This window comes from Mirounga angustirostris, unplaced genomic scaffold (assembly GCF_029215605.1).
Source record: "Mirounga angustirostris isolate CCGP_5_RB_7025 unplaced genomic scaffold, mMirAng1.0.hap1 SCAF_17, whole genome shotgun sequence".
NCBI classification, from domain to species: domain Eukaryota; kingdom Metazoa; phylum Chordata; class Mammalia; order Carnivora; family Phocidae; genus Mirounga; species Mirounga angustirostris.
In genome coordinates this window covers 36,919,278-36,945,491 of record NW_026991725.1, presented here as the reverse complement: position 1 = coordinate 36,945,491, position 26,214 = coordinate 36,919,278, and the positions used below count along the sequence as shown (strand labels likewise).

The 26,214-nt window shown below is 48.8% G+C and overlaps 1 protein-coding gene across 9 annotated transcripts in view; it reads left to right on the top strand.

Annotated features, from left to right (window-relative positions):
* The window catches only part of SLC39A11 (solute carrier family 39 member 11), a 403,594-nt gene that overhangs the window by 354,125 nt on the left and 23,255 nt on the right, over positions 1-26,214 (top strand). The window contains exon 8 of one of the 9 annotated variants that reach the window (XM_064583525.1): positions 12,225-19,844. The exons of the other annotated variants lie outside the window; for them this stretch is intronic. Within the exon in view, the coding sequence (XP_064439595.1) occupies positions 12,225-12,366 (142 nt within the window). The 3' untranslated portion in view covers positions 12,367-19,844. Of the gene's footprint in view, positions 1-12,224; positions 19,845-26,214 lie in introns of those variants that run through there. 9 annotated transcript variants of the gene reach the window in all.

The window sequence follows — 26,214 nt, the reverse complement described above, 5'->3', positions numbered from 1 at the left end:
CCCACTTGGTCGTGGTGAATAATCCTTTTAATGTACTGTTGGATCCTATTGGCTAGCATTTTGGTGAGAATTTTTGCATCCATGTTCATCAGGGATATTGGTCTGTAATTCTCCTTTTTGATGGGGTCTTTGTCTGGTTTTGGGATCAAGGTAATGCTGGCCTCATAAAATGAGTTTGGAAGTTTTCCTTCCATTTCTATTGTTTGGAACAGTTTCAGAAGAATAGGTATTAATTCTTCTTGAAATGTTTGGTAGAATTCCCCTGGGAAGCCATCTGGCCCTGGGCTTTTGTTTTTTTGGGAGATTTTTGATGACTGCTTCAATTTCCTTAGTGGTTATAGGTCTGTTCGGGTTTTCTATTTCTTCCTGGTTCAGTTTTGGCAGTTGATACATGTCTAGGAATGCATCCATTTCTTCCAGGTTATCTAATTTGCTGGCATAGAGTTGCTCATAATATGTTCTTATAATTGTTTGTATTTCTTTGGTGTTGGTTGTGATCTCTCCTTTTTCATTCATGATTTTGTTGATTTGGGTCATTTCTCTTTTCTTTTTGATAAGTCTGGCCAGGGGTTTATCAATCTTGTTAATTCTTTCAAAGAATCAGCTCCTAGTTTCGTTGATCTGTTCTACTGTTCTTTTAGTTTCTATTTCATTGATTTCTGCTCTGATCTTTATTATTTCTCTTCTCTTGCTGGGTTTAGGCTTTATTTGCTGTTCTTTCTCCAGCTCCTTTAGATGTAGGGTTAGGTTGCGTACTTGAGACCTTTCTTGTTTCTTGAGAAAGGCTTGTGTTGCTATATACTTTCCTCTTAGGACTGCCTTTGCTGCATCCCAAAGATTTTGAATAGTTGTGTTTTCATTTTCATTGGTTTCCATGTATTTTTTTAATTCTTCTTTAATTTCCTGGTTGACCCATTCATTCTTCAGTAGGATGCTCTTTAGCCTCCATGTATTTGAGTTCTTTCTGACTTTCTTCTTGTTATTGAGTTCTAGTTTCAAAGCATTGTGGTCTGAAATAGGCAGGGAATGATCCCAATCTGTTAGTACCGGTTGAGACCTGATTTATGACCTAGGATGTGATCGATTCTGGAGAATGTTCCATGGGCACTAGAGAAGAATGTGTATTCCATTGCTTTGGGATGGAATGTTCTGAATATGTCTGTGAAGTCCATTTGGTCCGGTGTGTCATTTAAAGTCTTTATTTCCTTGTTGATCTTTTGCTTAGACGATCTGTCCATTTCAGTGAGGGGGGCTGTTAGAGTCCCCCACTATTATTGTATTGTTGTCGATGTGTTTCTTTGCTTTTGTTATTAATTGCCTTATATAATTGGCTGCTCCCATGTTAGGGGCATAGATATTTACAATTGTTAGATCTTCTTGTTGGATAGACCCTTTAAGTAGGATATAGTGTCCTTCCTCATCTCTTATTATAGTCTTTGGTTTAAAATCTAATTTGTCTGATATAAGGATTGCCACCCCAGTTTTCTTTTGGTGTCCATTAGCATGGTAAATGGTTTTCCACCCCCTCACTTTCAATCTGGGGGTGTCTTTGGTTCTAAAATGAGTCTCTTGCAGACAGCATATTGATGGGTCTTGTTTTTTAATCCAATCTGATAGCATGTGTCTTTTGATTGGGGCATTTAGCCCATTTACATTCAGGGTAACTATTGAAAGATAGGAATTTAGTGCCATTGTATTGCCTGTAAGGTGACTGTTACCGTATATTGTCTGTGTTCCTTTCTGGTCTATGTTGCTTTTAGGCTCTCTTTTTGCTTAGAGGACCCCTTTCAAGATTTCTTGTAGGGCTGGTTTTGTGTTTGCAAATTCCTTTAGTTTTTGTTTGTCCTGGAAGCTTTTTATCTCTCCTTCAATTTTCAATGACAGCCTAGCTGGATATAGAGTATTCTTGGCTGCATATTTTTCTCATTTAGTGCTCTGAATATATCCTGCCAGTGCTTTCTGGCCTGCCAGGTCTCTGTGGATAGGTCTGTTGCCAATCTAATGTTTCTACCCTTGTAGGTTACATATCTCTTCTCCCGAGCTGCTTTCAGGATTTTCTCTTTGTCTATGAGACTCATAAGTTTTACTATTAGATGTTGGGGTGTTGACCTATTTTTATTGATTTTGAGAGGGGTTCTCTGTGCTTCCTGGATTTTGATGCCTGTTTCCTTCCCCAAATTAGGGAAGTTCTCTGCTATAATTTGCTCCATTATACCTTCTGCCCCTCTCTCTCTTTCTTCTTCTTCTGGGATCCCAATTATTCTAATGTTGTTTCGTCTTATGGTATCGCTTATCTCTCGAATTCTGCCCTCGTGATCCAGTAGTTGTTTATCTGTCTTTTTCTCAGCTTCTTTATTTTCCATCATTTGGTCTTCTATATCACTGATTCTCTCTTCTGCCTCATTTATCCTAGCAGTTAGTGACCCCATATTTGATTGCACCTCATTAATAGCCTTTTTGATTTCAACTTGGTTAGATTTTAGTTCTTTTACTTCTCCAGAAAGGGTTTCTCTAATAACTTCCATGCTTTTCTCAAGCCCAGCTAGTATCTTTAAAGTGATGATTCTGAACTCTAGATCTGACATCGTACTAATGTCCGTATTGAGTAGGTCCCTGGCAGTCGGTACTACCTCTTGTTCTTTTTGTTGAGGTGATTTTTCCCGTCTTGTCATTTTGTCCAGAGGAGAATAGATTAATGAGAGAACAAAATGCTAGCAGAGTAACAATGTCCCCAGAAAATATACTCTAAACAAATCAGAAAAGACCTGAAGCAGTGGGAAAAGAAAGGGAAAGAGAGAAAAAAGAAAGAGAAAAAGATAAAGATAAAAACAAACAAAAACAGAACAAAACAAAACAACAACAACAAAAAAACCAGAATGTGATCAAATATGATCAGGCTGGTATATAGATCAGTGCCGCACACTAGATTTTGGGTGTATTTTGGTCTGTTAGAAGAAAGTGCCTCTCAAAATTTTAAAGAAAGAAAAACTTATATATGTACAAAAATAAGGGTTGTTATGATGAAGGGATGGAATATGACTGTAAAGATGGAAATTATAAAAAATTTTATAAAAGGAATTGATAAGAAGTTGTTTGAAAAAAGAACGAAGAGGATTTAAAAAAAGAAAAAAGAAAAAAAAAGGGAGAGAATGTGATCAAGCAGGGGAGTAGAAAAAAACCATATACTAGAGATTTAGGGTATATTTTGATGTTAGAAGAAACTATCTCAAAATTTTAAAGAGAGAACAACTTATATATATATATGCCAAAAATATGGGTAACTACTATGAAGGGATAGAATATGACTCTAAAAATGAAAAATAAAAATGTTTTTTAAAAAAGGGATTGATAAGATATTGGTTGAAAAAGGGAAAAAGAAAAATTCAAAAAAAAAAGAAAAAAAGACAGTTAAAAAAAATTAACTTTGAAAGACTAAAGAATCATGGTAAAAAAGCCATGAGTTCTATGTGCAGTGGTCCCCTAGCGCTGGAGTTCTGCCGTTCTCATTGATCGGTAAACTTGGTCTTGGCCGGCTGTTCTCGCTGATCTTCTGGGGAGGGGCCTGTTGCCGTGGTTTCCAAATGTCTCTGCCGGAGGCGGAACTGCCCCGCCCTCGCCCCCTCCCGGCGAAGTAATCTGCTCGGGTTTGCTCTCCGGGGCTTTTGTTCCCTGCGAGCTTTCCGTACAGCTTTGGAGGCGGAGAGTGAGAATGGCGGCCTCCCAATCTCCGCTCCGGCGGAGCCAAAAACTCGGGCCCGCTCCTCAGTGAGCCCCCAGAGAAAAGCCGCCAGTCACTCCCATCTCCCTGGTCTCCGGCCGCACTCCGTGCTCGCCCGGCCTGCGACCGCGCGTCTCTATCTCTGGCACCCGACCCCGGGCGGAGTCTCCAAACCCAGCAGATCCCTGCGGTGCCCTCCCGCGCGGCTCCTCCCGGGGGAGGAAGGTGAGTCTCCCCGGATCTGCCGCTTGTCGGGTCCCTGCTGGAGGAGCAGGGGCCCGACTGGGCCGCGGATCAGGGTTTATGGCCACCCCGAACTGAGAGCCCGCGCCTGGGCTCCGCCTCTGCAGCCGGCTTCCCCGCTCCGATACCTGGGAGCTCTGCCGCCCTCAGGCACCCCCGGTCTTTCTGTGACCCCGAGGGTCCTGAGACCACACTGTCCCTAGGGTTCCACCCCCCGCTCAGCCACCGGAGTGACGTCCCTCGGCGGAGCAGACTTAAAAGTTCCGATTTTGTGCTCCGCGGCTCTATCACTTGCCAGAAGCGGCCCACGGAGGCCCCTCCCCCGCCGTCTATCCTCCCGAATATCGCCTCGGATTCACTTCTCCGCACGTCCTACCTTCCAGAAAGTGGTCGCTTTTCTGTTCAGAGAGTTGTTGCTATTCCTTTCTTTGATCTCCTGTTGGGTCTGTAGGTGTTCAGAATGGTTTGATCCCTATCCAGCTGAATTCCTGAGAGGAGACGAAATCCAGGTCTCCTACTCCTCCGCCATCTTGCTCTGCCCCCCATGCTTATGTTATCTTTAAGCAGAGAGAATTTTACTTCTTCATTTCCAATCTAGATGCCTCATTTATTTTTCTTATCTTATTGCTGGCTAGGACCTCCAGTATAGTGTTGAATAGAAGTGGTGAGAGTGGTAATCTTTGTCTTGTTCATGATCTTAGGGGGAAAGCATTCAGTCTTCCACCATTAAGTACAATGTGTGATGTTAGCTGTGGATTTTTAATAGATATAAAGCATCTATTAAAAAAGAAAGTTCCCTTCTATTCCTAGTTTGTTGAAGGTTTTTTATCATGAAAGGGTATTGGGATTTTTGTCAAATGCTTTTCCTGTATCTGTTGAAATGATTGTGGGTTTTCCCCCTTTTATCCTATTGATATGGAATATTACATTGATTTTCAGATGTTTAAAACCCACCTTGCATTCCATGCATAAATCCCACTTGCTTCTGATGTGTAATCTTTTTTTATATGTTGCCAGATTTGGTTTTAGAACTTGATGGAGGAATTTTCTATCCATATCCATAGGAGATATTGGTCTTTACTTTTATTTTCTTGTGATATTCTTGTTTGGTTTTGGTGTCAGGGTAATACTTGTGGTCCAATTAAATGTAGGAGATGTGAACAACTAGAAACCCCCCCCCCCCTTTTTTTTTGGATTTGTACAGCAAGGTAGATTTTAGTGCCTCTCACAGAGGTTGAGATTCCAAGGGCGGAAGAAGAGAATGACGAATCTGACGATTAAGATCAGGGTATGAGAACGATTTGGGTTTTACCCCTGTTGACCTAGTAATTGCTAATTTGTTTTAAGAAAAGTGTGGTCCACAGCCTCCACTTTCTCCAAAACAGTTGGCACCTACCCTCAGAAACTCCCATCCACCTTCTGGTCCAAGAATGCAGGAGTGGTTATAAAGATAAGATACATGTTCAGTATCGAGGTGAGACCTTCGGTCAGACCCCTCAACTATGCCTCGTACCTCGTTACTCCCTTTGTGACCTTGGCTTCAGGTCTCTGGCTCTGAATTCTTTCAGCTTGGATCCTGACCCCATTACCCACCTGGTCTGTGGATACAGAAGTCCTCACCTTGCTTTCCATGGGTGCTGAGCCTCATCACCCCAGGCTCTGATGGCACATTCTGCCTGCTTGAACCTGCTTCTTCTCTTCTACCTTTCTTTTTACCTGGATTCTTCAGACTCTCTTGTCTGCTTGAATTTTGAGCTGCTAACCTGTCTTTCCTCATTGGTGCTACCTGTTTCCACTGCCCCCTTATCCCCAGAATCGTGACTTTTGTTTCCCCACCTGGACTTAACTCATCTTACATCCCATCCTGATACCAACTGACCTCACCTCTCCCCATTCCTCCCACCTGTCCATATTGTTGGTTCTGGATTTCCCTGGCCTGTCCCATCCTGCTTCTGATCATGTCAACTGTGACCCCATGGTATTGACTTTCAAGGTAAAAAATTCAATTTGTTTCCCTCTGTGGTTGAGTTAAATATGTGAAAGTGACCAAGGGTCTTTTTAGATGGAGAAACAAGGAAGTGCTACAGCTTTCCAGGGGAGGATTACCTTTAAGCTCTGTGGAAGGTTCCTCATATCACCCAGCAAAGCATTGGAAACCTTTCAAAGCAGACTGAAAACTCAAACCTCAGAATCACAAACACTGCTTTCTGGTAGGGCCATATCCAAGGTTTTAACTGGATCCAAGCCATCCTGCGAATGTTCTCTCCATGTTGCCTTTCTATTTAAAAAAGTGAGAAGAGGGAAACAATAGATTAAAATGATATACAGGGTAAATAATTGGTGTAGTTGGCAGGACAGATCACCCTGAGATTTCTACATGTTCCCAAAGAAGCAGCCAGATCCATTTGAACAGGAACAACAATCCAAGTATAATTAAAAATACAACTTCTGGGAACTGGGCGGGGGGAGGGGTGGATATCTGAGGATGCAGTGTGGGAGGACTTACCACATTTCAGGTAAATTTAATGAAAAGAAGCTCACAGTTAGATGTACGTGGAAAATTTTCTGTATTACAAAAATAAATAAAATGTCACAAACCCATCCAGATAGAAAAAGCAGGTTACTTATAAAAGAATTAAATACAGATTGATCAGAAACTAGCTCAAGGGAAAAGGGACATTCATTGAAAGGACACAGGAAATTCGGAGCAAGAAAACCCACAGCCTCATAAACAACTGAAATTGGGCCTAGGAAATCTCCTCCTTCTCTTTCCTCCTCCTTCCTCCTCCTTCCTCCTCCTTCCTTCTCCTCCTTCCTCCTCCTTCCTCCTCCTTCCTTCTCCTCCTTCCTCCTCCTTCCTCCTCCTCCTTCCTCCTCCTTCCTCCTCCTCCTTTCTCCTCCTTCCTCCTCCTCCTTGTCTTCCTCCCTCCTCCTCCTCCCTCCTCCTTCCTCCCTCCTCCTTCCTCCCTCCTCCTTCCTCCCTCCTCCTTCCTCCTCCTTCCTCCCTCCTCCTTACTCCTCCTTACTCCTCCTCCTTCCTCCTCCTTCCTCCTCCTGCTTCCTCCTTCTTCCTTCTCCTCCTTCTCCTCCTTCCTTCTCCTTCTCCTTCTTCCTTCTCCTTCCTTCTCCTTCCTCCTTCTTCCTTCTCCTCCTTCTTCTTCCTCCTCCTTCCTCCTCCTTCTTCTTCCTCCTCCTTCTCCTCCTTCTTCCTTCTCCTCCTTCCTCCTCCTCCTCTTTCCCTTCCCTCCTCCTCCTGCCGCCTCCTTCTCCCTCCTCTCCTCCTCCTTTCTCTCAAATGCACACACATACTCACATACTTCATTTTTTGTGCACAGCTCAATAAAGCTGTTGGCCTGTAATTTCTTTATCCAACAACCACTGTTCATTGGGTACACCTCTCTTTGTCAAATTTTAATTAACTCTAAGAGAAAAGATATGTGGCTCAGCTCATCTGTGTTCAGGAAGAACCTTAAACAACAGGTTGAGGACCAGTCTATGTATCAGTTCACCTTGGACCAGGTTCCCACTCCTGATCCCATTATTCTGGGCTCCAAACAAAAAAGAGCTCAGCTCTTTCCTGGTTAAGCAAATGACTTTAAAAAGAAAAAGCCTGGGGTGCCTAGGTGGTGTGGTCGGTTAAGTGTCTGACTCTGGGTTTTGGCTCAGGTCATGATCTCAGGGTCGTGAGATCGAGCCCCATGGTGGGCTCCGCACTCAGTGGGGAGTCTGCTTAATTAAGACTTTCTCTCCTTCTGCACCCCCTCCCACTCTCTCTCTCAAACAAATAAATAAATCTTAAAAAAAAAAAAAAAAAAGAAAAAGTCTGATTGTCTTGGCCTGGATTTCTTAGAAACCAGAACCAAAGGCAAAGTTTACATGCTAAAATGTATTGATTGGGAGGTGTACTCCCAGAGAAGCAAGAGCGAGGGGGAGAAGGAAGTGAATGGCATGAAGAAGGCAGGAAAGTAAATCTGAGGCTGAGCTGGTCGTAGCTTCTCAAAAAAGTAAATCTGGATGCTCCAGCATGGTTATGAAGCGCTTCTTTAAAGAGACAGAATGGGACTGCTGAGTCTCAGAACTGACTGTTGGAAGGTGCAGAGGGGGTGAGAGAAGAAATGTGCACGTGATTTATCTCATAATGCCTTCTCATCCCCTGCCTCTTTGGTCCAAGCCCACCTCCCCCATGCTTCCGAGTTGCATTCCCCATCCCTCCAGGCAGCTGCTGTGGGTCTAGCCAGGGGCACATGGGCACTGCACCTGCTGTGGGCCCAGCCGCCATGGAGAGAAACTGAGTCTGTACTTCTGAGCAGCCTGAGACCATTCTTGATGTAAGGAGGTAACCAGCTGCAGGTGAGACTTTAGGAATGGCACGTTACATTAGTCATGGTTCTCCAGAGAAATAGAGCCAATAGAATGTGTACATAAACTGAGAGAGATTTATTATAAGGAATTGGCTCATGTGCTTATGGAAGCTAGCAAGTCCAGACTTGCAGTACGGGCTGGCAGATGTGAGAACCCATGGTACCGTTCTGGTCCAAAGGCAGTCTGCTAGAGAATGTTTTCTTACTCTGGGGAGGGTCAGATTTTTTCTTCTAGTCAGCCCCTTCAACTGATTAGATGTGGCCCACCCACATTATAGAGGACAACTTGCTTTAGTCTACCAATTAGATGTTAATCTCATCCAAAAACACCCTTGTAGAAACAACCAGAATAGTATTTGGCCAGATAACTGAGTACTCCATGTACTCGTCAAGGTGACACATAAAATGGACCATCACATCTGAGAAATTGCTCAAGAAATTCTCTGCCAAGGTTCAGAATTTGGGCAGGATCACAGGGAACTGGGGCGGAGCAGACTGGTCCCCGACACTGGACTCAGCACACAAATTGACCACCGTGTCTGATACAAGATTATTACCATATGATTCATTATTGTTGTGCAGAGATTATCAGTGATCATGTGTTTATCTTTAAGTTCTATTGACTTCCCTCTTGCTGATGAAAACTTTATTATTTAAACCAGTTATACTTTGAGGATATTTTTTGCCATGCTTGAGAAGAATGGATAAAAAGAATTTTCAAAGCTGAACTTTCATCTTTTGCTAGGAAACTATCATTCCAAGCTGTAGCCTTTGCCTTCCTAATCATGTTTTCTTTGGTGGCAAGAAAATGAGCCATGGCCTAACCCTGATATGCTAGAACAAGCATACCGTGTGAGTGTGCCAAGGTAGATGATTGAGAATATATGTTCCATATAAATGGAAATGATGCTGTCTTGAGGACATGTAAGGTTGTCTTCTGTCTTTCTCTTCCTCGAGTGACTCCTTACAGATTTTGACCTGCCCCACAGCACCACCCACATGTTCCTGCCCATCCACATACACACATTCTCACTCAGGACAGGGCCTGCATTGTTTCGATCGTAAGCAACGTAACAAAATTGTTGAAGATGTAGTTCAATGCAACAAAATTGTTAACGGTGATATGGCTTGCATTCTCTTTTTCATGCTAACTCTTGGAAATCTGGGGTGCATTTTCCACTTCCAGCACATCTCAATTTGTATTTACCATGTTTCAGATGCTCAATAACCACACATGGCTCATGGCTGCCATATTGGATAGCGTTGCTCTTGAGCAGTGGATCTAAACCTTGGCTGCATGTTGGGATCTTCTGGGGCTTTAAAATACTGACACTGAGGTCCTCTGCTGCAGTGATTCTGATTAGACCTGGGCTCCTCAGGTGACTTTTATACTCAGGCTTGAGACCCACTGGTCTATAGGGCGTTCTCCCTGGGAAGGTGAGTCCTGTCCTTCCCCCTGCCCTCCCCCTCCTGCTGCTCTGGCCAGACCTCTCTTTCCCTCCATCCCCATGAGACCCACACTGTAAACAGAAATTAAGCAAGCTCTAACTTGGGTCATGGGAAGAAGAAAAACAGAAACAGGATGGTATTAAATTCTGTCTGACAGGCAAGAGTGAACAAGCTGAATACGTTTGTCTTCTCTGGGTCTGTTTACCAACAGGCTTGGTAATTATTTGCTTGCCACTGCCCTTTATGTTTGCAGTGTGTTTCCTGATCTCTCTTTGCCAGAACATTCTCGGAGAATCGAGAATCACTGATGGACACTAGAGATTTGGCAAGATTTCCCCCTATGTTCCACTGGGAGCTCCCAGAGGGACCAGAGGCATTCTGTGGGGAATCCGGGTTCCCGGAGCCCCTCCAGGAAACCAAGAGAATCGTGACTTCTGCAGAACCCATTTTTCTCTGCGCCCAAGACAAGCAAACTCTCCTTCTCCACAAATAGAAACCAGCCCAGACAAACCACAGAGACTCGGGTTTCCAAATGCATCCCGAAAAGATTGTTTCAGGGAAGTGGACAAATGAGGCATGAGTAATTCAGTCAGGGAAACAAACAGTGATGCCCCACATCTGAAACCCAGGGTGTCAGCAGGCAGCTGTTTGGCAGTTCCAGCAGCCCACAAACACCTGGGGCCCCATCTGCCCCGCCGGTCCCTCACATCCAAATTAGACTGCCCAGGGAGGGCACAGAGCTGGTGACCATGCATCTTGAGGAACAGAAAATTGCTGAGGGCTTTCTGGGGGCTGAACAATATATGGAGGATAGAATCACTGGGAAGATGTCATGAGTTGCTTGATTTTTACTCTGTTTGGATGTTCTCAATCTGGAATTCATAAAGTAAATAACTGGCCTACGCAAGAGCTTTTTGCTTTAGCGAACATGCCGGGTACACATAGCCCAGCCTTTGCCACAGAGCTGACTAGCTCTCCATCTGCTAGGATGCCAGACCCTTTATGTTGACCTTCAGGTAGAGGAAATGGGACACGCCATCCACTCTTATCCATCCAACCTCTCACCCAGAGCCTGTAATTGCAAACGCCAGTTGGTATCAAGGGTACAATGTGGCTGTGGATAAGACAATCGGTAGAGCTCAATGAATAACACACAGTAACGAATCCCATGAATTTACTAATGACATCCAGAGATAATCACCTTGCCTACCAACACGGTTCACATAAAGTCAACCATATTCCCTATGCTTTCCTAGAGTCTGCGTTCTCCTTTCATGTACAGGTGTGGGGAGAGGGAGCGGGATCTTGAGGACCAAACTTTTCCTCGCTCTGTTCCCAACCAGCATAGTGTACTTGTGCAACTGTTTTAATGAGATATTTTCAGTGTTCATTTATGTCATTTGTAAGAAACAGAACCACAGTTCCTATCGTCCTAAGCTAAAAAGAGAATTAACAGATTCACAGAGCTGAAAACTCCAGGGATTCTAGCCAGCTTCAGGCACGGTTTGGTCCAGGAGCATCAATGATATCATCAGGCCTCTGCTTATTTTTCTCTCCTTCAGCTCTGCTGTCCTCAACGTTGGCTTGATTCTCGGGTTCTCTTTTGGTGGCAAGATAGCCTCCTGCTGACAGCTCCAGCCCTGTGAACCTCCCAGGTTCAAGTCCAACAGAAATAAGGCCATCTCCTCTCAGTAGCTCCCTTGAGGTCTGATTAAACCGACTTATATCACAAGTTGAACCAGAATTATACCCATCATCCAGAGTAGGATCATAGTCTGCGTCCTGGAGCCCAGAATGGAGCCGAGTTCAAGTCTAGGCTGTGCCGCTGACTAGCCAGGTGGCCGTGAACAAGATACTCAGGACCTCTGTGCCTTGGTTTCTTCATCTGTAAATTGGGGATGATAAGATGATCTCCTTTATATTAATGAGTTAGTACATGTCAAATGCTCAGAGCAGTGTCTTACATCTTGCAGGCACTCTGCAGTGAAAATAATAGCTTTTACTCTTATGAAGTGGGTTCCTCTGTCCGGGGGTCACCAAACAGAAATTAATTTCTAAGCCTCTCCCAAAGAGACACTGCGGTACGAGGCATTCATTCTGGGTCTTGGTGTCTAAAAGCCCCGAGTCTATCTTGTTGGCAACGGAACGTCACCATTTTTTGAGAGGGATTTAAAAACTCGGACTCGGTCTGGCCTTAGAAAAGCTACTTTATTTAGCACATCAGAAAAGTAGTTCAGAGCAAGGAACTCTGAACCTGTGTGCTTCACAGGCCTGGTGTCAAGACCCAGGCATGACCGGGGCCCGTGGGGTAAAGATGCCCTGAGAGCCTGACCCAAGGGTGTCACCCCTGGTGGTGTCACCTCCACCCTGGCAGGAAAATGCTCCTTCAGAGGCGTTCTTTTGCTCACTGTGTATTCTTATCCTAACAGCCCTCCCACCTCTTGCCCCCACAGAACTGCTCTAACGAAAAGGCCATCAGCTCTGCACATCATGACTTGGCCGGGAAAGTGGCTGCAGGTTGGGGCTTGTGCCTGGAGGGATTTGGTTTTGATTCACAGGCCTTGTGTTGTCGCCTCTCTCCCTCTTGGAGCATAGACACAACAGGAGTATGAGTTCCACGGGAGGGACTTTTCACTGCCTTACGGTTTGGACAGGATCCACTGCTGATGGAAACCCCCAAACATTTCAGGGAAAACCTGGGCAATAAATCTGAGCAGGAGGAAGAGGCAGAAGAACGGAGACGCGACATTCCGCAGCCTGGTGACGCAGGGTGACGCGGAGCTCAGGGGACCAAGCGGCCCGTTTTAGTCTCCCTCGCTACCCCCCAGCCCCAGACTCCTAAACCCACAAGGACAGCTGGAATCCATTCCTAAAATTCCTTGGAAAGGAGAAATCCACACCCTCTCCCAGGCCTGTGTGCAAAAGCGATCGCCAGAACTGGGCTCCATCAGTCTTTGGGACAGATCGTTCTTTGTCGTGGGGACTAGCCTGTACATTGGAGGCTGTCGGGCAGCATCGCCGGGCTCTACGCACCAGCTGTCAGGGTCCCACTGTTGGGGCCTCAGATGTCTCCGGACCCTGCCCACTGTCCCCTGGGGGTGGGGCAGATCTCCCCGGTTGAGAACCACCGCCCTAGGTGGTACATCCTTCCAACGCTTGAAGGCCGATTGTGCGCCAGGCTTGCGCCAGGTGCTGGTTAAATCAAAAACAGTAGGCTCCTATCCTCGGACTCAGAAGAACAGAGTTGAAATCACGTGCAAATTAGCGTAAACGCATAGAGCATGGATCGGTGCATCCAGGGTAAATGAGTCCTGCGTTCACACCAAGAAACACCTATGTTCCGTTAAAGGCGTAACTTATCTCCCGAAAGAGCCCCCATTGGCCTCAAGGCCTTCCTACTTAGCCACCCCTCGAAACCATTCTGCATGCCCTCCCCCAGTGGAAAGGGAGCAGCTGTTCCCAGTCTCCTGAAGAACCACACTTCAGAGGCTTGGCCAGCGTCCTCCGCGCCTCCCTCTCTCCAGGCAGAATTCCAGGTCTCTAACCTCCTGGGAGGCATTATGGGTAATGCCGAAATCCTGCCAAACATCTGGATGAGAACGGCAAGATGTGGCCAGTTCTTCCAAAGTTTCCACGCTGTGCCGCTGGGATAGAATGTGAAAGTGTCCCTCCCCCCTGTGCCGGGACATCCGAGCGGCAGCCCCAGGCTTCCAGCTCTGCAGGGGGGCCCCACACATCGGCTCCACTGCCCTCTCCCCACTTGCTTGGCCTGCTCAGCTTGCGTGGGACCCGAGGGCAGGGACAGTGCCATCCTGACTCCTTTGGCCCCTCCCCTGGCAGCCCCAGCCCCACTTTCTTGGTAGTGTCTCGAGGAGATGCTCAGAATCCAGTAAATGCCTCTAGGTGTTTGATGTGATGTAGATAAACAGTCAGACGTCCCCACTGACACCTTAGCTTCCCCCAGTTAGAGAGGAACGATTTATGATTCTGAGACTTAGCGTCACTTCTCCATCCTAGTTGTTGATGGAAAACTATCAAGAAAACCTGAACCAAGTTCCCTGTCCCAGTTGAACTCATGAGGACAATCACAGATGCAAAATAGGAGCTCTCAGTTAAAAAAAAAAGCAGCCGGCCCAAACCGTGCCTCTCTCCTGGCCGAGAAGCCGGCGGTACCGTAGTGCTCCAGCCTTGGAAGGGCCCCAGAGACCTTCAACCTGAAACCAGGGTTTCCACATCCCTGACCTTCCTCTCCCAAGACCTTCTGTCCTCAAAGAGACCCCGTAGCTTATTTTCTGCGTGGCCTTGGGTAAGATATCGGAGGAAGGGCTCCAGGGCCGGCTGACTCCCCCCGCGGGGTTTCCCGTGGACTGACTGTTAGGTTTGGGACTCCAGTTTCTGGAAACGGCCTCCTGAAGGTTGCACATTTGTGGCAACCCAGAAATCTGGTCATTCCAGGCTTTCAGCTGCCCGTGCCCAGGCCAGTGAAGATGAATCACGGGTGGTGCAGTTAACAGAGCACGGAGCAACACAGAAGGCTTTTGTCCCCTGCTCCGAAGCTGAGAATGTTCGCAGCCCCGGCCGCCCTGGCCAGCCTCGATCTCGGGGTAGCTCCATCCCCAGAGACCTTTAAAAACAGCGTAGATAGCTGTGTGTCCTGAGCGTTGCTAGCATGGCCCCCCAAGGTGAGAGGTGCATTGGACCCCCCCCCCAGAAATGCCTTTCGGCTTTAGGGGGATGGCTGTTATTGGTGAATGACATGAATGAACAGGTCCCGACTCAAGTGTGGGGGCTCCCTGAAGCCTCTCCCCTCTGTCCTGCTCCAGAACTCTCAGTTGCAACAGACGATTTCTGAGAGGCCGGGCCAGAGTTGCCCCCACCCCCTCACCCCCAGGAAAGTCCGGAGGGATTGCGTTTCCCACCGCAGATCCTCCCCAAAGGAGGAGGGTAGCCTTCCTTGCTGGGGAAGCCCACCCAGATATTCGCCCTGGAGGAATCTTTACACTCTGAGGAGCCAGGGACCCCTTGTCCTGTCCGACGCCATTCCCCAGCACCTAGGACAGTATGTGGCACGGAGAAATATTGGTTGAATGAATGAATGAATGAATGAGGAAAGGGGTTTTAAGGCATTACTTTTCAGCCAAAGTCCTTCCCCTCCCCCCCTTTTACCCTGGAGTGTTTTAAACAAACATATGGGAAGGAAAATGTTATCATAAATCTCCATATGCCCATCACCAGCTTCAGTAATTATTCAGCCAAATTCGCCTGGTTTTATTTTTTGCTTTTATTATGGAAATGTGTAAACATACATAAAAACGGGAGACTACTGTAATAAACCCCATGCGCGCATCACCCAGCTTCCACGGTTGTTGGCGAGAGCGACCCAGCCTCACCATACTGAACGCGCTGGACACAGTTTTAGAGCCCCCTTCCTTTTGGGAGTAACCAAATCAGTTTATTTCTGGGCTGTTTAGAGAGAAACAAACCGAATATCTTATAATTACATCCAACTTCCTTTCTGGAAAGAGATCCAGAAAGCGGCTTTTTTTTTTTCCCCCTTCTTCTCCCTTTGATCTGAGAAGCAGCCCCCAAATGTCAGGCTGTGTGTGCAGAGATGCAGACATGGAAACACATATGAAAGCACACCCCCCCCAGCAGGCCATTATCTGTGTTTATCTTATCAGGATACTCCTAAACTGGGCCCACTTAGAACAAGGCGTCCCCAGTTCAGTTTATAAATCCCCCGTTGCAGGCGGTAAACAATGTGAAAGGCGGCATTGTTTCTGGACAAGTCTGTGACTGTGATAGCAGAGCTTATATGGCTCTTGTCTGCTAATAAATTGCCGGCCCCGGGGTCATGGCCAGGGACCTTGGCAGAACGTCGTGCCCTGTGTCTTCTCCTTCCCAGGCCCATCATCCCAATGGCCACGTAGAGATCCAGTCAGACAGAAGAGCATTTACGGAGCTCCTGGGATCCTGGGGTCATGGATTCTGCTCTCAGGGGCTTGGTCCCCACCGTGGGACATGTCCCTGGCCGTGACTCCGGGCTTCTCGGAGGGTGGGCTCAGCTGGGGAGATCGAATCCAGGGCTCTGCCCTGTGGTGTTTCGAGCTCCTTGTTGTGGATACTTGGCTTTTTGGTTTCTGTGAGTTGGTATGGTGGCAGTGGGCACGGATGGTGATTGTGGGAGGTAGTGGGCCAAAGTCCTTCCCGCCTCCCTCCCGCGACCCAGCCTTACCCTGGGCCCTTACTGGGAGCACGTTGAGAGACTCTTCATCTAGGGGCCGTCCGGGAAGATTTTGCAGTCAAAGTACATATACAAAAGTATTTTGTAAAACCATGAAAGGCCATGTGAAAGTGGATGTCGTCGTTAGGGGAAGAAACAGACAGGAATTCTGTGGGCAAAGCGTCGTGCAACACACACGGGGTGCAGGTGGTCATCGCCAGCCTCAGGCCGGGGTCCTAAGTCCCGTGTACAAAATGCAGATGCTGAAGCAGATCTCGCAAGGCTGCAGCAGAAATAAGCCAATAATATATGTAAAGCATCTAGGACAGTACAGAACACGCAGCGGGGCTCAGAAAAGATAGGCAATGGTAAAGTAACAAGATTATTATAATATTTTATGTGTAATATAATTTACAATGTGATTATTAAAAGCAAGTTCAAAGGGGCGCCTGGGTGGCTCAGTCGGTGAAGCGTCTGCCTTCAGCTCAGGGTCCTGGGATGGAGTCCCGCCTCTGGTTCCCTGCTCAGCAGGGAGCCTGATTCTCCCTCGCCTCCCTGCTTCTGCTCTCTCTCTCATTATCTCTGTCTCTGTCTCTCTCTCTCTCCAATAAATACATAAAATCTTTAAAAAAAAATAAAAGCGGGGCGCCTGGGTGGCTCAGTCGTTAAGCACCTGCCTTCGGCTCAGGTCATGATCCCAGGGTCCTGGGATCGAGCCCCTCATCGGGCTCCCTGCTCAGCGGGAAGCCTGCTTCTCCCTCTCCCTCTGCCTGCCGCTCCCCCTGCTTGTGCCGCTCCCCCTGCTTGTGCTCTCTCTCTCTCTCTCTCTGGCAAATAAATTTTAAAAAAAATCTAAAAAAAATAAAAAATAAAATAAAAGCAAGTTTATAGAGGTGCTAAAAAGAGGCGAGTAAGTCTGTATGGGTAAATTGGAAAATTCTTCATGGGGGAATGGCAGTAGATTAGAAGAAATTTTCCATGGAAATCAGAGTTAGGGGCAATGAGGTTGCACTAAAGAGTATGGGTTTTTTTTATGCCAGGCAGTGGGCAACCCCTGAAGGCTCTTGATTGAGACAAGCATCTGGTGAGGAATGTCCGTGAAGCCCCGCGGGAAGAGAAACAGGCTTTGGAGTCTGATCTTGGTGTAACCATGCAAGTGTCCTTCAAGCTCCCGGCCTTGGGTCTTTGATCTGTAGAGTGGGAATTAATATCAGCCACCTCCCATCCTGCAACTCTCCTGGTAGGACACCTTTGAAATAGTTGCCATTATTCTTCATGCTCTGGAAAGATCATCTGTCAGGGCAGTGGAAAATGGGGTTGGTTTGAAGGAAGGAGCAATGAAAGGCAGGGGCTAAGGGTGGGGTCCAGGTGGGGACCCAGGTACAGGCCTAAGCTCTGCTGCTCCTTCCCATCCCTGAGACCCCCATGGAAATGCCAGCATCTCTGAAAGGCCCCGCCTTCCCCTCCACCCCCGCCCCCACCCCCATTCACTCTTGATCCCACCAGCCAACCTGTTTCCTTCTTAGCCCTTCACAGGCTGTAATTATATATACTTTACTCTCTCCTTAATTATTATCTGTCTCTCCTCGCAGACTCTTTGCCCCACACCAAGGTCTGTTTCGCCACACCTGGCGTCCAGGTGTTAGAGATGCCCCCTCCCATCCCCCACCGCCCTGGACTAGTCTCCGCAGGCTACTGTAACAAATTACCGCAGACCGGGGGCCTTAACCCAACAGAAATGTGTTCCCTCCCCGTGCTGGAGGCTGGAAGTCTGCACTCAGGGTGTGGGCAGGGCCGTCCTCCCTCTGAAGGCTCTAGAGGAGAATCTTCCCTTGCCTCTTCCAGACTCCAGTGGCTCCAGGCAACTCTTGGTTTTTGGCGGCGTTAGTCCAGTCTCTGCCCCCGTCCTCACGTGGCCCTCTCCTCTTCTTTCTGTGTGTCCCTCCTCTTTGTGTGTGTTCTACAGACACTTGTCATTGGATGTAGGGCCCTCCCAGATCATCCCGGTCGATTCCATCTCCAGACCCTTAACTTAAATACATCCACAAAGACCCTTTTTCCAAATAAGGTCACATTCACGAGGTTCTGGGATATGGGTGTCCCTTTCTGGGGACCAGCGTGCAGCCCATCATGCCCTCCTTTGTGCAACATTCTCCTGGAATAAAGATGTTTTGAGCAATAATGACTTGCCAAGCATCCGCTGGGCACAAGGCACCGTTCCAGGCCCAGGACCCAGCCACATGTGACCCAGGAAGTGTCCGGCTCTCAAGGAGCTTACCTTCTTTTTAGTGTGAAGGGACCAGTGACAAACGAGCATGAATGTGCCAGATAGTGGACAAACCTGCCGAGGACAAAAATCAAGCCGGGAGTGAGGCAGAGCACATGGGATAAGTGGTGGAGGTGGACTCTACTTAGATTGGCACTCAGGGGAGGCCTGTGGGGGTGGGGAGGGGGGAGTGGGTACAGTAATCAGAAGTAGATTTCCCATTTCTGCCCTTCTTGGCATTCCTGACCTCTGACCTCTGTGTAGGCCATTCCCATGATTTCTAAAGAGAACCAAAGAATTCAGTACCAGACCCAGGAAAGGGGAGGAGAGAACAAAGGAAAGACCAGGGGTGGGTCTGGGGAATGCTCCCAGAATGGGGGGATCTGAGTCTATAACCCCACAGAACTGGCTCTTTCTTGAGGAACCTCAAAGCCAGGTCAGCTACCAAACCAGGGGCTCCGCAGTGGTGAGGGCCACGGAGGGGAGTGCCCTGGAGGCGCCCCAGGGGTAGCAGAGTGACGAGCAGCTGAGGTCACAGGGACTGTGGTATCTGGGAGACGTTGAGGAGACCGTTCCTTTGAAGCCCATAAAACAGGAACCAGAGCAGGAAGCTGCAAAGGATACCAGAGCTCAGGGAAGTGTCCCGAAGGAACCAATTCCAACTTTTCCGACTGCGGTTTAAATAAGCAAGAAAACGATGCAATCTCCGAATGAAGTACTGTCTTCAGCCTAAATGTGCATGTTCTGCAGCCCAGGGGTGACCTCGCAGTGGATTTTGTGAGGTCGGCCACACAGCACCTAGAGACACGGGTCTTGGTCTTGGGGGCCGGCACATCTCAGCAAGCAAGTGGCTGCAGGCCGAGGACCCCAACACCACATCCTCTCTCTCTGTCTCTGTGTCTCTCTCTCTCTTCTTCCTCTCCTTCCTTCCAAACTCCCTGAGCATGGCACAGACTGAGACTGTCCTCTCAAGAGTCAGAGCAGGAAGGAGGGCACAGCAAGCTGACCATCTTTTTCTCTAAAAGAGCCAGAGAATAAACATTTTAGGCTTTGTGGCAATTATGCAGTTCTGCCCTTTTAACCCCAAAGCGGCCATAAATAGTAGAAATGGATGGGTGTGGCTGGGTGCCAGTTAAACTCTATTTACAAAAACAGAACAGGTTAGGTTTGGTCCGTGGCCAGAGTTTGCCGACCCCTGATGTAGATAGTGGGGAGCTATGGAGTGTTTTTGAGCAGAGGAATAGTCTGCTCGGGGAAGAAGACGGCTGTGGCAGCCGTGGGTGGCAGAGACGGGCCCGGGGCAGGGAAGACTGGCGTTCCCTTGGCTCGGGGTCTCCGACTGAGCACTGGGCTCCTGAGGACGCAGCAGTTTTCCTAAGGTAATGCAGCATCTACCACACTTCTGGAAAGCAAGATGCTTGCTACTCTAGGACCACCCAAGGAGCAGACAGTTTACTGATCTCATTTTTAAATAAAATATTTTAATAATGTTTATGAGTTCTCTCCAGGCCAGGACCCTCCCGGCATCTGGGCCGCGTCTGGTTAAGAGCGCTTTGCGGGGGCGGTTCTGTGGGTCTTGGAGTCCTTGTGTTTGGATTAAAGATGGGAGGGAGGGAGGGAGGGAGGGAAGGAAGGAAGTCCCCCGGGCCACAAGCATGCTGGACGGTCGGTCGGCGGCCTGCACAGATTTGGAGAAAAGCAGGGCCTGTGGGGAGCCAAGTGCTCACACACCCTCTTGGGGCTGAGGGCAGCCAGAGAGCAGGTTAGGCCCAGGAGAGGGGCGGTCGAGGTACCTGCTGAATTGGGAGGCTTGCCTTTTGACCTCGATTGGGGCAGGGCGTCAGGGGCGGTTTGCTTTAGATTCTGGTTGTTCTTTCTTTTGTTCCCTTTTCATCTGGGGACTCTCCCTAATTTAAAATTGATCCAGATGTTTGGTTTATATGAAAATATTTGGCATCTGATAAAGCCCATGGATGCTGACGGAATTTAATATTCTTTTAGTGCTGGGTGGACCCAAATCGTGTTACCACCACCCCTTCCTGGCAGACAGCTTTTGCCTGAGGAAGCGGACCCTGCAGAGGCCAGAGCCCAGTTCAGGCCCCGAGAGCGGGTGAGGCAGCAAGCCGCTGATAGGAAAGGCCATGGCATTCTCTCTGCTCCCCTTCTCCCCGCACCCCCCCTCGGGCCTTGTGCACAGCGGCTTGAGGACACTGAGTACCTGTGTCCATCCCTGCTCTGCTCTCTCTCCCCACCCTATCTCGTGGCCCAAGGATTTGAACAGTTTTACGAAAATGCACTCAGCACAGATGGATAGACATGCAGTCGAGGCAGGCAGGGGGAAAGACTGCAGTCGGCTCCTGGGTTCGGTGCGAGAGGTTTGTTCCCCTGTCCCCTGATTCCTCAAGGCCAGGAATCACACCCCCTTCGAAGCCCAACTGACCCCATTTTGACAGCGTCCTAGCTGGGAGGGAAGTGTCTGGTCCAGAAACCTGTAGGTGCTCAGGGCCCTGTGAATGCTGCAGAGAAAACTTCCACGAACAAAAGACGTCTGCACGTGAGCATGAGTCAAGGGTGAGTCAAGTGACATCACTGGCTTTATTTAGATTTAGTTTCCACTGGGGAGTAATTCTCAAAAATGCCACCAGTTTACTCTTGTGACGTTGGCGACATTAATCCTCAATGGCTGACATTATTTCAGGCACTGTTTCAGCTGCAAACAGTGTTTGATCCAGCCCCCAGAAGGTAAGTGTTCCGAGGAAAAAGAAAAAAAAAAATCAGCTCTTGCATTTCTGGCTAATACATAATTTTGGTGTCAACCCTTGTATCTAAGTCTGTTGGTGGGTTGCCCAGTCATCCGTTTCCAAAAGGTTGGACTAGTTTACCACTTAAAAAAAAAAAAAAAAAGAGTAAATCTCAGAAAGGCTAGATCCAAGGTCAGGTAGAGATGTATACAGATATATAGAGGATGCTTAGGACACGGTGCAGTACGTTGTACACAGAGAGAAGCAGATACGGGGAAGGTAGTGACTTGCCCAAGGTCACTGCTGGGGGATGGGTGAGCCAGGACTTGAGCTGAAGGCTCAACTCTGTCTCTTCCCCACCCACGGGGGCCTCAGTGAGGACTGCACTTCTGCATCACTTGGGGAACTTGGTCAATAGGCCTCATCCCCAGGAAGTTGGCATCCACGTTTTGAAAAAGCTCCCAGGTGCTCCCCCATCCCTAGGCTGCCCTTCCGCTTAGAATCTCCATTTATAGGATCACTCCTTTGAGACGAGGCTTCAGGAGGTCTCGAGATGTGCGGAGACAAGATCTCACATAAAATGGGGTGACCTTTTCCATACTTGGCCCTTCCCACCAAGGGCACGCTCCCTTACGTGTTTGGAATGTCTGGTCTGGTTTTTCTGCTCTGGAGGTTTCCACGGCACTGCTGCTCCCCTGGGCTGTGCTTTGTCAGCCTCCCTGCCCCCTCTAGCGTGCCTGAAACCATCCCTTGCCCTGTGGGAAATAATCTGGCTGTTAAGAGGCCACTGTGAAGTCTACCTGTGAGCTGCTTCTGCCCTAACGATCTCCTCCCATTGCTAGCTGACGCCCTGTTACACTCGGGGAGCCACTAGGGGACATCCAGGGGGCAGCTAGTGTATCTCACACACGCACACACGCACGCACACATGCACACATGCACACTGTCTGGAAAGCAGCCTTCAGAGAGGGGTATTGCTCTCAGGTGGAGGGCAGCCCAGCTGTGGATATACTCACGCCTGGCCTGGGTTGAGGTGCTTGTCCAGCATGAGGTCACGGCTGTGGGGTTTGCAGTTAGAAAAGTTGCATTGTTTGCCCAGAAAAATATTAACCTCTTCCCTTTCCTGCAGTAACGCTTGGCTGCCGGGCCGCCCTTTCCTTGCCTGGCACGGCTTCCGTCGCCGACAATGGCGACACTTTGTACTTCCCCTGGGCCCTTCATTCAGGCATCTTAGGGCCTATTCTTGTTCTGCGGGCGCCTGCAAAGCACTGCTTCCTCATTCAGAGGGCGGAAACAGGCCCCAACAGGCCTGGGAGAGATCGGTGGCGTCAATGCACACTTGTCTTCTCTGAAGTTCACAGTTAATCAGCACAGAGCCTTTGACAACCGGCTCAAGTGGCCTCTGAAGCCGCTGGGCTCATCCCCATTTGGGGCCAGCTTGGGCTGTTGTTCAGCGGAGTCATGCAATCCTCATACACCACGATGCCACTGGTTTTTAGCGGGTCACCCCAAGGGGCGGGCCATGGCTCTCCAGGAGGTGTGTGGCCTTGGGGACATCACTGAGCCTCTCAGAGCCTCAGTTTCTGCTTGTGTCCAACTGGAGTAACACACTGGAAAGATCTGGAGGCTCAACAGCAGAACACGCAGAGCATTTATCTCGGTCTGAGCCACACTCACTCAGGAGAAGGTAGCTTCTGTTACTGTTTTGTCATCCCCGTCATTGTTAGCGTTGCGGACCTTCTCCTTTCCATGCCTCACCCTCACGGGGGCCGTGGCTCGCTGCTTAGCATCTCTGCATTTTCAGCCAGAGTTTGCACACCGGGTCCCACAGAGATCCAAAGTCTCCGTGGCGGAAGTGGGAGCCGGGCTTTGCTCTCATCTGTTTTAAATATTGTGCTCCTACCCAAGAACTCATCTGAAGAAAAGGATTCCCCAGCCTCATGAATTTGGAAAGTAGCTATTCTAGAAGCTTCTAGAGGATTTGTTTATTCCTTTAGCCAGGCTTACTTGCCTGGCCATAAGGCAGTGGGATGGATGCTTGGCCAGGCAGCTCAGCACTCCTTTAATGGCAAGCAGCAGAGGGATGGACCTGCTTACCTGTGGGAGTCCCGTTATGCCCCTGTTTCAAGGATGCCCTCATTTAAACCCCCTTTACTGCAACTTGAGCCCATTCAGTAGAGAAATCTGCCGGCCATCAGTCTGCTTTCAAAATCCCTTTAGAAACTTGAAGGCTAGTATCTCAGGTGGGCACCCTGGGTAGTTATATCTTGGGCCACCATGGACATTCACAGCGGCCACTGGAGTAGAGGTAGACAGAGGCCTGGCCCTGGGAGTCAACCTCCTTCCTCCATGGACAGAAGCCCCCAGGTACCGTGCGGAGAGGGAGCTCCACATGCCAGGCCAATCCAAGGCGTTGTTTGGAGGAAAGGGCCCTCCAAGGTGCGGACAGGAAGGGCCACAGGCAGGGAGAGGCTACAGGTGTCTTTATCAGCAAGAACCAGCCAAGAGTAACACGTCCCCTGGCGTCCTGGAGCCGGGTGGAGCGTGATGACGGTGGGATCCAGGATCAAGCGCTATTTGAAAATGCGGGCAGACCAGAGTCGGCCTTGTGAATGTTGTTGCCACATAGCAGGATTCTAGACATTGGACTGTGTCTAACGGGGCTGGGGCTCTCAGAGGAGGGGCAGGTGACAAAGAGCAAGTAAGGTGAGGCACCAATCCAAAATCCCTGTGTCAGACCGTGAGCGTGCTGGCGATGGGTCTGGGTCGCAGGGGCTCACTCAAGCTTAGAATAAAGGCAGGTGCCCTCTCTGCAGAACTTCAAAGAAGGGATGTTGAATCTCACATTATTGGACTGGAAACTCCCAAGTGTATCTTGTGGTAAACTGGTAATGGCCCTGGGGACGAGAATCGACCCTGCAGGTGGGGAGCAAGGATAGATTTGATGCAGAAGGGGCGTCTGGGTGGCTCAGTCAGTTAACCATCTACCTTCGGCTCAGGTCATGATGTCAGGGTCCTGGGATCGAGTCCCATGCTGAGCTCCCTGCTCAGCGGGGAGTCTACTTCTCCCTCTCCCTTTGTCCCTCCCCCTGCTCATGGTCTCTCCCTCTCTCTCTCAAATAAATAAATAAAATCTTAAAAAAAAAAAAAAAGATTTGATGCAGAAAACAGAAATCTGGCTGTTTCAACATCAGAAAGTTGCCAGTGCTCCTAAATCAATCCTTGACCCTCACTGACCAATGTGCATCTGTAGGTGTTACAAGGAAAGCCAGCCAAAACGTCTGAGAGGTCTAGTTCAACCCCGTCGTGCCTGACATTAATCCTCTTGGGGCTCCTTGCATTTGGAATAAAGTTCAAGTTCACTTCCACCCCCACCCCCCATTCCTCAGTAGACTCCAGATACTCAGAACATCTTCAGATTTCTTGAACGTGAAGATCTTGCTCACCTACAGGCCTTTGTTCTTGCTTTGCCCTCTGTGGGGAGCACTCATTTTCCCTAATGCTCACTCTCTAAACTGCTTCTCCCTCCCGTTCATCCTTCAACTCTCGGTTTCGATTTCACCCCTTCACCGAGTCTGACTCTGGCCACCCTATCTCCGTGAGGTCCTCCCTGAAATTCCCCATCGGCTCCCACAGCCTTGTCCCTCCCAGCCCTGACTACAGGTCCCCTGCGTTAAAGTGTTTGCTTGCTGGCTTTTTACTGTGTTTCCTGCCCTCATGAAAACATGGAATGGGGCACCTAGGAAGTGCTCGGTAAATGTTTGTCGGCTAAATGAGTGAATATCTGTGCAGCAGGGTTTAATAGAAGCCTTTTCCTGCTCAGCATGGCTTCCATCCGTTGCTTGGTCCATCCTGCATCAGTTTAGTTGGAATCAAAGGTCATAAGGTGGTTCATGAGCTTAATGAGTCATCACACCCCCCCCAGGTGGCCTGGGACAACTCTGTGTACCACAGATATGCTGGCAAGTTCTAGCTGCTGGGGACCCAGGCAGCAAAATGCCACATTTACAGTAACGTTGTAGGGTCTGGAGGAAAGTCCTCTGAGTTGTCCTTGACCCTTGTTGTCAAGACTGGCCGTGCAGGCCTACCCCCAACCTGGGGTGGTGGCTCTGTTAGGTTCCCTGGTCAGAAAGAAAGGTCTTCTGTCCGGGCTTGTTGGCTCCTTAGTGTTTGCTGCTTACTTTTATGATGTGTTACTTCGCTCGTAAATTGTCTGCCTGTCCCATGAGCCTGGGCAGAGCCTCCAGACCACAAGCCGGACACTTGTACCATTGACTTCACCAGGATGTGGTGCCCTAAATGTTCCGCTGACCTCTGGTGTGGTGAGTCCAGATGCTTCCCAGGCGAGGGAGTAGGTAAAGGAACCCGGTCTCTGACTCATGAGCTGTCCAGGGAGGCTGACAAATCCACTTTTGGACACAGCCTGCAGATAATCTCGAGCTGTTAGCAGACCTCCAGGAAATGACCCTTGGGGGCCAGAGCTAGAGTAGAAAATCTCTCTTGGGAGTCACTGCAAATGTTTACCCTCGGAAGTTTGATTGTGAAATCTTCTAAGCTCTTGGATGGCTCTATTCCTCTTCCCAGGCTAAGCCCTAAGCCGCCAAGATTTCCAAGAGGAATCCTGGGGCCCAGGCTCCTCTAGGACAATGCAAGTGATGGAGTTGCAGATACTCTGAGAACATCCTCTAGTGGCAAATCTACCAGCTGCACTTTGGTTTCCTGGCTCTGTGTTACCTAAATGGGATTCTCCCCCAGATCAACCCTTTACCTCTGAGGAGGAGCTTTTATAGGCCAAATGCCAGGTGCAAAATCCCCTGCTGTCCTCACCACTATGCAGATCCGCCTTGAAGAAATGCAGCAGCAAACCCAAAGCAGTCATGGCACTGGCTGTCTTTCTTCTTTCTTCCATGGGGGTGTCTGTCTGATGTGTTCATTGGCGCATCCTTCCTTCCCCCCAACCAGGACCTATGGAAAACGGGCTACGTGGGAAGGTGACAGTGGGGCCTTTGCCCCTAGTCGCTTGTGGTGAATTCGAATGTAGAGGGCACCCAGAAGATTGTGCAAGAAGTAAAGCCTTCTTGAGAATCCACTGGTGACCTGGCCACGTGGCCCGCTTTCCATCTGAGGATCTGGTGCCTGCCCTTTCCTGCACTGCTCCCAGGACAGAGCGGGAATGGAAATGGCTCCTTGTAAAGAGTGTGGGCGAGAGTCCC